This window comes from Galeopterus variegatus, unplaced genomic scaffold (genome assembly GCF_000696425.1).
Source record: "Galeopterus variegatus unplaced genomic scaffold, G_variegatus-3.0.2 Scaffold348, whole genome shotgun sequence".
NCBI lineage: Eukaryota > Metazoa > Chordata > Mammalia > Dermoptera > Cynocephalidae > Galeopterus > Galeopterus variegatus.
The window spans coordinates 266,238-279,778 of record NW_007726459.1 but is presented as its reverse complement, the minus strand read 5'-3'; the positions used below and the strand labels follow the sequence as shown (position 1 = coordinate 279,778).

Below are 13,541 nucleotides of genomic sequence, written 5' to 3'. Positions count from 1 at the left end.
TCTTTAGGGGCCTTCTTGGATGATTTTAGGACATTAAGGATCTGGGAGTTGGTTTCCTTAAAGCTGAGTACTCCGACACCCATTGGAAAGTCTTCATGGACCACCCTTCAGGGGATGCAAACTCTAGTTGGGGGGGGGACCACTGGTCTAATAGACATTTTGGCAGACTTACCTGAGAACATGCATCCAAAGCAAGAGACTGAATTTCATATTTCCTCACCTTACAGCCACTCCTGGAAAGAGAAAGAAACACAAACAAGCCAGTTTGGAATCTCATTGACAACTCTGAAGGTATGAGATGGAGCAGAGAGCCGTGTGTGCAGACAGAAGCCAAAGCATACAGCACCACGCAAGTCATACGTCTGCACACTGAAGTGCAGAGACACGTTTTAGTCTGAATCATCTCTCAAGAGACAGGGCAAGCAGAAAACTACATCATGGCTCATTCTCTGAAAATACCACCTCACTTGCTTCTGTGCGTTGTCAAACACCAGAACCCTGATCCCTACAGTTTTAATTACACACCACCAAAAGTCTTTCAGACAGTATAACCTTAGCAGCTAGGGACATCTGGCTCTTCTGATCCTTATTCGCTTGGCTTTGACATTAACTAGAAAAATCATCACGCTGGACCAGATTCTTTAAATATTCTTTATTATACTAAAAGCCACAGAAGAAGTCTCATAAGATCACTCCAGTCTAGAACCTTGTGCTAACAGAGAACTGTGGTCAACAGAAAATATAAAAATAATAATATTTGAGTAAACTGTTACCATTCTTCAGTAGGAGATGGAAGATGAACGCCATATACTGTGCAAGGCCAGAAATCGGGGAAAGCTTAGACCATCTGTTATTTTTAAGCTAGCTCATAATGTGTGATCACAGGACTAATTCAGATTCTGTTCTGTTTTAATGAACTTAAAATTTCCAGTAAAAATGCCACTCTGATCAAAAAAGAAAAAAAAACATTTGCAATCTTTTTCTTTTGTGGAAAAAAATAAAAAGACAAGCATAAAAATTAACAGAATGTGCATGATCACTAGTTCATGGTCTCCTTTCCCTAATATTCTTACTAAGTGCCACCACCCTCTGCCGCCAAACTCAAGTTGAGGTGACTCAGTAAACTGTATCACCTGCCCCAAGTCAGCAGTCTTTTTTTTTTTTTTTCTTTTTCCGTGTCGGGCAACGGATCGCAACCCTCAGTGTCGCCCCCGTACCGGACCGGGACCGGCAACGGGATCGCAACCCTCGGTGTTGCCCCCGCGCCTCGCTCAGCCAGTGAGCGGGAACCGGTCTGTATGTGGGATCCGAACCCTCGGGCGGGAGCGCCGCCACGCTTCCCAAGCGGTGCACTATCCAGTGCGCCACCGGGCCGGCCCAGCAGTCTTATTCTATCAAAAAAGGTCAATTACTTCCAAGTCAATTAAAGAGCAGAGGAGTCCCTGAAACCACTGCTGTGAAGGTCTTAGGGCCAAGCCAGCTCTTGGTATCATCAAAGTGCCACGTGATGCGTGCCAAGCTGGGGAGCGCAAGCTCTTGCACCTAAGGTGGGAAGGCCGATCTTCATTCCTTTAGGTACAGACAATTGCAAGGCTAAGCTGACTCATGGAGTAGCAAATGAAATGCAAAAACCATCAGAAGGTCAAACTCAGAAACAGAAGCCAACATGCTGTGGAGAGATGGCTGGAGGAGGGCTGGGAGAGGAAGCTGCCGACAGTCCCTGGGACAGACAGAGCTGCAGCAAAAGTACTTACAACAGAAAACAGAGAAATTTCACTTGCTCAGTAGTCCTGATGCACCACAAAATTAAAGACAGGAAAGAGACACACAGATGGAGAAAAAAATCATGTAAAGACTGGAATATTTATCTCTAGTCTGGCAGACTGTAAAAGCTGCACAGTTCTTTCTGTGAGGTGTGTTACAAATTAGAAATGTCACATCCATGAAGGTTATCACTGGTTAGTGAATGATTAACAAGACCTCAATTCTAAAAGAATAAGAGCGGTGAAAACACTCTGAAATGCCACAAATTCAAATTTACAGATGAAAAGTAAACTTCCAAATATTTGTAAAAGTATAAAAACAGTATTTCACTGCCAAGCACGTTTACTCTTAAATGTTTAGTCACCCAGATCAAAGGCAATGCATGAATAAAAATATAGTTGAAAATATATCTGGTTATCTCGATAACAGGTGTGTACCATAAGAAGCTTAAAACAATTTCACAGAAATTATCTCATTTGGTCTGCAAAATCCCATCTTAATTATGGTTTCTCCATTTTATAGAAGAAGGATCTGAGAAGCCAATCATATGCATCTTTTTGAACATCATGCAAAACTCCTAACTCTCCACTGGATTCTACCACCACATGTATGTTTACAGTCTTTCCTAGAAATGAAGGGATTTGCAGCCAGAATCCCACAAGAAGTCTAGCGCTCCTTTCTTATAGAAAGAACACGAAGAAATGAGCTTTCATTGCATAAGAATTTTTTTTAAAAAAATCTATAAGGTATGTTAGAACAAGAAGTTCATTCAACAAAAACAGAACAGGAGGAAAATGCTAACTAGGTGAGGGTCATGGGACTCAAGAGAGGGTGCTTCTTACTACTGAAAATATAGAATAAATTTCCTTCCCTTTGGCCCAGATTTAATCTTATCTAACATAAATGAACTGGCTACACCTCTTCAGCATGCAACTGAAAGGAAGGCTCCCAAATGACTCCCTACACCTTTGGTAGTCAGAAGCATCCCATGTTCAGGGGAGGAAGTGCCAAGGCGGTGACGGGCCAAGTACGTACCCCAAGTGCTATTTAGCACAGGAAACTAACCTTAAAAGCCACAAAAGAGGACTGTGAGAACACCCAGTCAGTCATTATTTTTCAACAGCCATTTAATTACTCATATATAATCAAAGAACAGATCAAGAGCCACCAATTACACTTTGTTCCCCTTAGACATTACAGGGCATATTCTTGGGCTGCCAAAGAACTGACCCCTACCTACACTGTTCGGCCTTCTTGGTCATAAAACTGTCATTTCTGCCCTTTAAACCTCTGGGTATTTTCCTTTCTGGTATAATTCACCATGTCATCTGGAGTTTTTCAAAGTCACAATAATGTTGACAAGTACTTCCCTGGCTGATCTACAGTGAAAACGACAAATATGGTGATTCTCAAACTCCCTTTTCATATCTCGGCCGTCATGTCACTGGTCCTTCTCTATGTCTAGTTTTTAGTAAAATGAAACAGGGTCACAAACAGATATACAAGGGTACTTCAAAAAGTCTGTGGAAAAATTGAATGTGAAGGTGATATGAATCCTTCCCTGAATGTCGCATTGTCATCTACTCAACTTATGTTTTGTGATAAGGTAAACTTGTAACAAAGTTACACTGAAACTTGACAAGGAACTGGCCCAAGGCCGTCACTCTCAGAATTCCAAGGACCTTGCAAAAGTCCATCCTGGAACTATCATTTAAAACATTCTCGATTCTTATCAGAAATTCACCTTCTTGCTGATGAGCCAGAAACTACACATGGAGACAAGAATTCTCACCAAGTTTAGTGCTAGGTTTGCTTCAAACAAAAATCATAGCTTTCTTTTTAAGTAAAAAAATCCTCTGTGGGACTTTTTTGGGACCATTTTCCACATGTTTTTGATACTAGACAGGTAATTTGTAGGCTTGGAATGTTTGTTCTATCCACAGAGAATCTGAAGATGGTGGCTATCCCTGACATTTGGATTCTATATATGAAGTGATTCCAGACAGCCCAGCTAGGATTTCTGAAAACCATCAAATTTATACCTGCCTATTTCATGCCATTCTTTCCCCACACCGCCGCCAAACATAAAAAAAAAAAAAAATTATCGGGGGGTGGGGCAGCAGAGGTCTTAGCTGCATAAGCTGAGTACTCAGAAAATAAGTCCGAAATCTAAAAAGGAAACCTCTGGTATTTCTGATTTCATCTAAGAGGCAAAATAGTAAACACTGCAGAATAAAGTTATAAGCTTTGTATCTGCCTCGATGCACCTCAAAGATAAATTCAGTTCACCAAAACCGAAAAACTTGGCTGCCAAACTCACAGAAAATACACAGGACACAACGCCCAGCACCCACTGCCACTCACGTTATTAAACGCGACTTTGCCTTCTTGGGTGATTCTAAGATTTCATTAACATGATTACCAGTAGTAGAACAAAAGTCAGTGCTTGTTAAAGTCGTAGTTGGTTTAAAGGAATCCATGGATTCATCAAAGTTATCTGGGTCAAAGTGGTAGGATCCCTTAGAGGAGAGGGGTGGGGAGTTCTGCAGAACAGAGTGGCCCCCAAAAGGATTAAAGCTGGGGTCATCCCAATGACCAGGATCCAGCTTAGAAGAAGCTTGGGACAGAGGAGCATCTCCTGCTGCTGGGTCTGGAGGCTGTTCCGTACCTACTGGCTTACTGATGCCATCTTTTTGTGTCTTGGGAGTCACTTTGTTACCCAGTTTCCTGCCAAGTTTCCTTGGAAGGGCTTTCTTGGCTTCTACATGTTCCACATCTTCTGTGAAATCAAATTCGAGCTTGAGAGGTGAGCTCCTCGGCTCCTCCAGCAGCTCAACCCCTGAGTCATTGGTGTCACTACTGAAAGTGCCTGAAGTTTCTTTAACGTCAGGGGGAGACTTATGGATCTTGGCACCTCCCAGCAAAGAAGGCTTTGTGTTCTCATCTGATCCTAGGGCGCTGAGCTGGTAGGATGCTATGGGCAGAGGTGTGCCCTCCACAGCAGTTTCAGTTTCTGAGATTTCTCGCAAAGAAGGCTTTGTGTTCTCATCTGATCCTAGGGCGCTGAGCTGGTAGGATGCTATGGGCAAAGGTGTGCCCTCCACAGCAGTTTCAGTTTCTGAGATTTCTCGCCCAGTGGTTTTCTTCCTCAGAGAAATGGGTTTGGGCTTTCTTAGCTTGCTTCTGCTGGACACAGGCTCTGGACAGGAGTTTTCTGCCTTCAGATGAGCTTCTGTGGAAGCCTCAAGAGTAAACCCCACGCTACCTTCTGTCATTACCCTGTCCTGGATGGTTTCTGGCGTGCTGGAGGACAAAGCCTCACCTGAGACTGTAGTTACACAGCCATGAGCTGCTTTCGTTCCAAGAGCTGCCGGGATATCCGTGGAATTCTTTGTTTCTATTGAAAATGGCCTCACTACTGAAATTTTGCTAATATCATATTCAGGTTCTTCTCTGAAATCCTTGACTGAGTAAGAATCAATGGCCTGCTGTGGCACCTCATTTTCTGAGGGTCTAGGAGAAGCATCAGGCGAACATTTTTCAACCACTTCTGCTACCAGATGTTCATCAGCTTCTTCTGATTCTAAAACAGATCACAAAAGCCATCTATTAAAGACTTATCTTTCCAGCATTGGTACATATTCTTCACTACCTGAATTCACACTAACAAACAGCAAGCTCTTCCTTCTTCGATTTTATTAAGCATCTCTAAAGTTTGGCAAGGATGGCACAGCCCGAAAGAGAACACCTGTTACTATACCCTAAAATGAATTTTTCTATCCCAAATTGTGTACGTGCATTATTTGAGTGATACGAAGCTATTTAGAAAAAGGCTAAATAGATCAAGGGTCTACGGCAATGTACATCATGTGATGTCAACATTCTGTAGTCTCACAACATTCCTCCCGGACTGGAGGAATCTTTACACACCAACAACTTAGACGCAGGGAAGCAGATCAGCCCTGACACAGTTCCCAGACACAGCCTGATATTTCCAGGATCAGAATTTTATGCAGTAAGCAGATCTGAATCCTCGGATGTTAAAAACACAAGAATTCCCTACTCCATAGAACAGAATTTAAATAATCAGCCTGTTTCAAAAATCAATGAAAAGCCCATGATGGCCAGCTTGAAATTACCTTTCTGTAGACCTAAAAACAGAAAGAACCAAATTAAAAAGTTAATTTGAAAAAGAAGATACAGAAATGGCTAAGACAAATCACAAAACAATACTTACCTTTTCTTTAGAACCTGTCTTTACACTGGGCCAGAAATTCTCTCAATTACTTTTGAAAAATAAAGATCGTTTTTTGGGAGGGGGTCTTACTAGGCAAAAACGCTGCGAATATTAGAAAGGTATAAATAAGAGAATTTCTTTAAAGCCCAAACTAGGTACTTTCCTGACTTAGATACTGGAAACAATAGAGTGGCAACAAAAAGCGAGTAAATTGGTTTTCATCAATCATGTCTCATGATTTTAAAGGAAACTCAGAGACAACCCTATAATCCTACTTCCTAATCCTGGATCAAAGAGCAAAGCATCATGGAACAGATCCTTAAGGCACTGACATCTTTCTCATGGTTCCTTTATGACTAATTGGGTAGTGGCTTACAAACTGTACCTTGCAGAGATGCTTCAGGTGTTCTGCAAATGTCCAATTTAAATTTTGTCTTTAAATATGTATTTAACTATTATTAATATAGTAATTTTTAAAAAGCTCTCCATGCATGATATCTGGGATTTGCTTTAAAAAACAGAAAGTAAATACAGCAAAATCTTGAGAACAGTTGTCTGGAGATAGGTATTTGAGAGTTTTCACGGTACTATTTTCTCTGCTGTATAGTATTGAAACTTTCATAATAAAAAATTTGAAAACTCAACTGCATAACACACCAAGTTTTAATGAGAACATTTTAAAGTGTATAGTACTGACAATTTCACTCATATGTGCCAATTTTATTACCTCTAATGAACTGTTATGAATTGTGTCTTTGTGCTGTTGAGGGGAAGGGTAGACAAACAACAATAAAAATACACCATCAAAAGCCTAGGGCTGCAAATGTCCATGTGTGTCCATGTGCAACAGGCTCAGTTAAAAAAAAAAAACCCTGTTATACAACTAGCCTTCAGTTGCACAAAAACAAGTTGTGATTCTATCAAGGTATAGATAGTTATCACTAAGTTTTTGTGCATGTGGTCAGCTTTTTAAATTCAACACAGGTGATATAATAAAAATTTGCCTCAATTCCTGGCACAGAGTCCTGGGAACCTCCTGAGTGCTAAGTGTGTCTTTTATATGCTAATGAGTGAAAGGGGCTGGGGGCCCCTAGATAGCTTCAGGATGGGGGCTGGTAGCCAGGTTAGAGGGTTGGAACTATCAGTGCCCCCCCAACCCCCCTTCCAGGGAGGGGAGAAGGACTGGAGTTCAATCATCAATGGCCAATGATTTAATCAATCATGCTTACATGATGAAACCTCTCTAAAAACCCCTAAATGACAGGGTTGGGGAGCTTCCAGTCTGGCAAACACATTGACTGCTGGGGAGAGTGTAATACTGGAGAGGGTACGGAAGCTCTGCACCCACGGCCCCTTACCCTGCCCCGTGCATCTCTTCCATTTGGCTATCCTGAGGTGTGTCCTTTTTAACAAACTAGTAAATGTAAGTAAAGTATTTTCCTGATCTCTGTGAGTTGTTCTAGCAAACTACTGAACCCTGAGGAGGGGGTTACGGGAATTGCTGAATTTATAGCCAGTTGGTCAGAACTACAGGAACTTGTGACTGGCATCTAAAGTGGGCAAAGTCTTGTAAGACTGAGCCCTTAACTGCTGGGATCTGCACTAACTACAAATAATTAAGGTCAGAATTGAATTGTTAGACATCCAGTCGGTGTTGGATAATGTGAAAACTTGCAAAACTGGAAATCTGCCTTGAATAGACACAGCCATGAAAGCATCTGTGATTTTGTAAAAATGATACTTTTAAACACTTCAATGTTATAGCTTCTACAAAAAAGATTTAAACTCATAAGAAACCACTTTATGTGCTTTTTCTAAATCTAACATTTACAAAATAAAAAATTACATGAATTGTTAGATATTGTTAATAACTCAACTTTGAAACAAATTTCCCTCTGCTCTTCTTTCAAACTTCTGGAACTGTTTAACTAAAGCATATTCGCAAATACTAAGCTGAATTATTTAAAACTTATCATCTATAACTATTGACTCGCACAAATCAAGGCTCTCTCAATAGCATGTAACCCAAACACTATTGAAATAAATTAGACTTTAATTAGACTCTGATTTAGTTATTTCGTATGTTTCAATCTCATAAATCCCATTGGTTTTAAAACTAATGTTTTGAATCTTTACAGCTATAATATATCACCTTAATCTGTTATATATTGGAGTTCTCACAATATTTTCTTTGAAGAAAAGGTTCCACTTTCTAAAGATTTTGAAAACTAAAAGGGGAGAAAGTGCATCTCTAAAAATGGTGAAATGAAAGTAACAGAATTAATTGGCCTTGTAGGAAATTACTCATGTGACCTTGTAAAGGAAATTTCAACAACTCTCAGTTATGCTACAGGTGATCCCACTGCGGTCAACTGATCTTGAAAAACCTATGCAAGAGGCTGTGTTTTAGAAAATGTGGTATATATACACAATAGAATACTATGCAGCCACAAAAAAGAATGAAATCCTGTCATTCATGGCAATATGGATGAGGCTGGAAGACATCATGTTAAGTGAAATAAGTCAGGCACAAAGAAATACCGCATGTTCTCACTCATATGTGGGAGCTAAGAAAGTTGACCTCACAGAAGTATAGAGTAGGATGGTGGTTACTGGAGTCTGGTGAAAGGATACAAACTTCCAGCTCGACAGCACTAAGTTCTACTGTTCTATAGCACTGCAGGGTGACTACAGTTAAACATTTATTGCGTAACTTCAAATAGCTACAAGAGAGCATTTTGAATGTTCCCAACACAAACAGATGACAAATGTCTGAGGTGATGGATATGCCAATTACCCTGAATTTGATCATTACACATTGTATATAAACCGACGTTGTACCCTACAAGTATGTGTAAATTATTATGTGTCAATTAAAAATAATTTTTAAAAAAACAGTCTTTAACGTGGTGCCCAACAAGAGCAGTACTTTCCAAATACTGACAAGCAAGAAATGGTCCTGAGCTACCGTTTCTCCATCTAGAACACTATTTTATATTAATAGATTAAGTTATGTACAACATATGGTGGATATTCAATAAAGGTATTTGTTCCCCATCCTTTCAATCCCCTCCTCAATACATTTTTCTTTTGTTTCTTCTTTTTTTGGTATCTGGCCAGAGCAGGGATCCGAACCTGTGACCTTGGTGTTATACGACTTTTCTAACCAACTGGGCTAACAGGCCAGCCCATCAGTAAATTTTTCTTTGAATCATTTTACTATAAATCAAACTGATATACTAGAAGAACTTGTTACCTAAATAAACCATGATGAATATGGTAAAATAAATATTCCACTTCTAAATATTGGTAATAAGTGTGTTTTTTCATGTGTAGGATTTACTTAAAGTGATGTTTACCCATAAATTAATTAGCCTACATTAAATGTTATTACAGAAACTATCTCCTTTCATTTGCTGTGGATATATTTTCCAATTTTTTTTTTAATTTGGTTCTTTTAGTTTTTAGGTTTACAGAATGGTGATTCTGAACTAGTCATGGCGGGCTTTTTACTGATTTTTGAAACAACCTGATTATTCAAATTCTATTCTGTGGAATTGGGAAAACTTGTGTTTTTAGCATTCAAGGATTCAAATCTGCTTACTGCACAAAATTCTGACCCTGGAACTGTCAGGCTGTGCCAAGCAACTATCTCAGCACCAATCTTCCTCCTTACTTCTAAGCTGTTGGTGTCTAAAGATTCCTCCAGACCAGTTTGACCTACAGAATGTAAACATCACATAATATATGTTGGAGCACATGCTAGATCTACTTAAGTCTTTTCCTAAATAAGTTTTATTTGCATTATCCAAGTGATACAAATAATAGTCATATTCTCTGGCAAGAATTTGAATTAAGATTAGAAGTATTGTAGCTTCGGAGAATAAAATTAGGAGCATGTGTCCAACTGTTAAGAGGGAAGCAGATTCCAACCCAATTTAAGAGAAAACTAACAGAACTAACCAAAAATGCAGTTGGTGCAAAGAGAAGCCAGCTCCCTGTCCATCAGGAACAGGAAATAATGATTTCCATACCAAGGCCAACTCAGGGCACCAAGACCTTTTCTAACTCTACATTTCTGAATTCCTTCTGGACATGCATAAAGAACCATGAGTCAATTACTGAGAATATTTATACTGGCAATCAGAACACCTGAGCAATAGTACTGGTTTTGTTATTAACCAGCCTGGAGACTTTTTACAAATCACTTTAGCATTCTGTGCCTCAGTTTCGTCACTGATAAAATGAAAAGTATGAGCTAAAAAGATCCTTGAAGGCCTTGTGCTTTCAAAGCCTCAAAAATCTAGATGTTTAAGAGATTTGCACAATTAAATGTTGAGATTCTCTAAATTATAGTCTGTAAACATGTTTTCTGGATGGTTCACCCACCCATTTCATTTGTGGATTCACTCATTCAACAAATATCTATGCATCTTTAATGTACTGGGCTCTGTGCTAGGCCCTGGGAACATAACAGCAAGCAAAAAAGATGAGGTCTTGGGCCGGCCTGGTGGCGCACTGGAGAGTGTGCCGCTTGGGAGCGCGGTGGCGCTCCCGCCGAGGGTTCGGATCCCATGTGGAGACCGGTTCCCACTCACTGGCTGAGCGCGGAGCGGGCGCAACACTGAGGGTTGCAATCCCGTTGCCGGTCCCCGGTGCGGGCGCGACACTGAGGGTTGTGATCCCGTTACCGGTCAGTAAAAAAAGACAAAAAGGAAAAAAAAAAAGATGAGGTCTTGGTTCTTGTGCAGTTTTAGAGTCCAGTAGGGAACACCAAAATTAAGTAGTTACTGAACGAACGAGAAAAACGAGGCTGGGGAAACAGAGCCTTGCAAGCCTTGTCAAGAACCTGGCTTTACCCTAAGAGCAACATGATACCACAAAGGGTTTTTAAGCAGCAGGAAATATGTCAGATTTATGTTTTGAACAGCTTACTCTAGTTGTAGTGTGGAAAAGGAATGGAAGAGGGTCAAAATGGGACAAGAAAAACTGTTAGCATGTTATTCTGGGGACACTGAAGATGGTGTTGTTAATGAACAGGAAGAGAACTTATATAACACTTGAGAGAGAAAATAAGAAGGCAGGATTGGTATGGTTTGGTGATAGGCTGGCTACAGGACTGAAGTAGGAGAAGGTGTCAAAGATGACTTGTAAGCGTTTAGCTTTTGAAACGAGAAGACAGTAGCACCACTCAATGAGATTCAGGAAATACTAGCAAAGGAGCTTGGGGACTGTCAGAGTTGGGCCATGAGTTTGGCCTTGGACATATTGAGAGCTGTTTTGGGACTCTGAAGTAGAGATATTGAATAGGCAGTAAGCTCAGCAAGGAGACCTGGGCTGGCAGTAACACTTGACATAACTGAAGCCATGGATGTAGATGTGATTACCATAAAACTCACACTGAATACCATGTAATTATAAGTGTTCTTCATTCCTTTCATTTTTGAGACTTAACATTTTAAATCCAAATTTTACAAACAGAAATAGATATTTGTTTAAAAATGTTTACCTAAAAAAGATTAACTCAATTTAAAATAAAACCTGAATTTTAACCACCTTTTTAAATTAAGAGTAATACCACTGATAAACGGCATCATAGTTATGTATTATGAAAAAATCCAAATATTTTAGAGATGCGTACTGAAATATTTACAAGATGTCTGGAATGTGCTTTAAAAATACTTAACCAACAAATGAGAAAAAGGAGATGGAAGCGAGTACAACAAAATCTTGATAATTGTTTAATCTGGGCAATGGAAATATGGAAGTTCCGCTTTTGTGTGTGATGTTGGAAACTGACCATAATTTTTTAAAGTTTTCTTAAGTTATACAATTTCTCTCCCATTCTCTTCTTGTCATTGACTCCTAACATTTACCACCATTCTCCCTCAAAGGATCCCTGGGCCCTAATACCTCAGTCCCCTGTGTTCTTTCCCTCCATGCTTGAGAAAACTCAAGGGTCAAGGGCAAGGCTGGGGACGGGAAGGTCGAGTGCCACCAACACTCAGCTGTCAGGAGCTGGGCAGTTCTCTCCCTTCCGCCTGCTATTCCCACACTCATCCACTTCTTGGCATTCTTTCTCTGTTACCCAGACTCCTTAACCACCAATGCCACACCTCTCAAAGGAAGGAAGGCGTCCGTGGGAACCACCTCCACCTAACTCTCTCTCTAGCCTACTCCATGAGAAGAGGCAGAGCCTTCTCACCATCCTCCACATCAATCTACTCCTTTCAGATCCTTCCTCATCTCTTCCCCATCTCCACCAGCTGTTTCTTGAGCTGAGAACCTGAAACTCTAGAGGGACAGTGTGTCCTCAAGGTAGCTCCCTGAAAGCTGGGGAGCACAGAGGCATGAAAACGGAACACAAAGCTCAGTGTAAGAAAAAAGTTCCACCCCAAGCCCTGCCCCAGTGTGAAGGTTAATAATTCTAGGTGTCAACTTGGTTAGATGAAGGAATGCTGAGAAACATGGTAAAGCTATTTTTTTAGTTGTGTCCGTGAGGGTGTTTCCAGCAGAGATTAGTGTGAGAGTCTGAGTGGACTGGGTGGGAAAGATCCACCCATAATGTGGGTGGGAACAATCCAATCCACTGGGGGTCTAGAGAGAACAAAAGACAAAGGAAAAAAGTGAAGCTCTCTTTCTGCTTCTACCATCTTGCAATGTGAGACCCCTGGGTCACTGTTGCCACCACCAGATGGACGTTGGATTTCACAGCCTCAGAAAATTGGTACCAGTGACTTGGGGTGTTGCTTATAACAGGTACTTTAAAATGTGGAAACGGCTTTGGAACTGGGTGTGTTACTCCGGCCCATCTACCGAGTGACACAAAATGCTGCTAGTTTTGAGTGGGGCCCAGAGCAGGAGAAGGCTTTGCAACAGGTCCAGGCTGCTGTGTAAGCTGCTTTGTCCCTTAGGCCATATGATCCAGAAGACCCAATGGTCCTTGAGGTGTCAGTGGCAGATAGGCATGTGGTTTGGAGCCTTTGGCAGTCCCCTCTAGGTGAATCACAGTGGAGACCCTTAGGATTGTGGAGCAAGACCCTGCCGTCATCTGCAGATAACTACTCTCCTTTTGAGAAACAGATCTTGGCCTCCTACTGGGCCTTAGTAGAAATTGAACGCTTGACTATGGGCCACCAAGTTACCATGCAACCTAAGCTGCCCATCATGAACTGGCTATTTTATCTGACTCAGCAAGCCATAAGGTTGGGTGTGTACAGCACTCGATCATCATATACAAATGGTATATATGTGATTGGGCCTGAGCAGGTCCTGTAGGCACAAGCAAGTTACATGAAGAAGTGGCCCAAATGCCCATGGTTCCTACTCCTGCTGCACTGCCTTCTCTTCCCCAGCCTGCACCTGTGGCCTCATGGGGAGTTCCCTACGATCAGTTGACAGAAGAAGACAAGGCTGGAGCCTGGTTTACAGATGGTTCTGCACGATATGCAGGCACCACCCGGAAGTAGACAGCTGCAGCATTGCACCCCTTTTCTGGGACATCCCTGAAGGACAGTGGTGAGGGGAAATCTCAATGGTG

General features: G+C 41.1%; 1 protein-coding gene across 1 annotated transcript in view; it reads right to left on the bottom strand.

Annotated features, from left to right (window-relative positions):
- Window positions 1-13,541, bottom strand: part of TACC1 (transforming, acidic coiled-coil containing protein 1) — a 59,924-nt gene that overhangs the window by 23,162 nt on the left and 23,221 nt on the right. The window contains exons 3-5 of the mRNA XM_008567816.1: window positions 4,799-5,347; window positions 4,129-4,690; window positions 173-233 (exon numbers count right to left, since the gene is read on the bottom strand). Of these exons, the coding sequence (XP_008566038.1) occupies window positions 173-233; window positions 4,129-4,690; window positions 4,799-5,347 (1,172 nt within the window). The remainder of the gene's footprint in view (window positions 1-172; window positions 234-4,128; window positions 4,691-4,798; window positions 5,348-13,541) is intronic.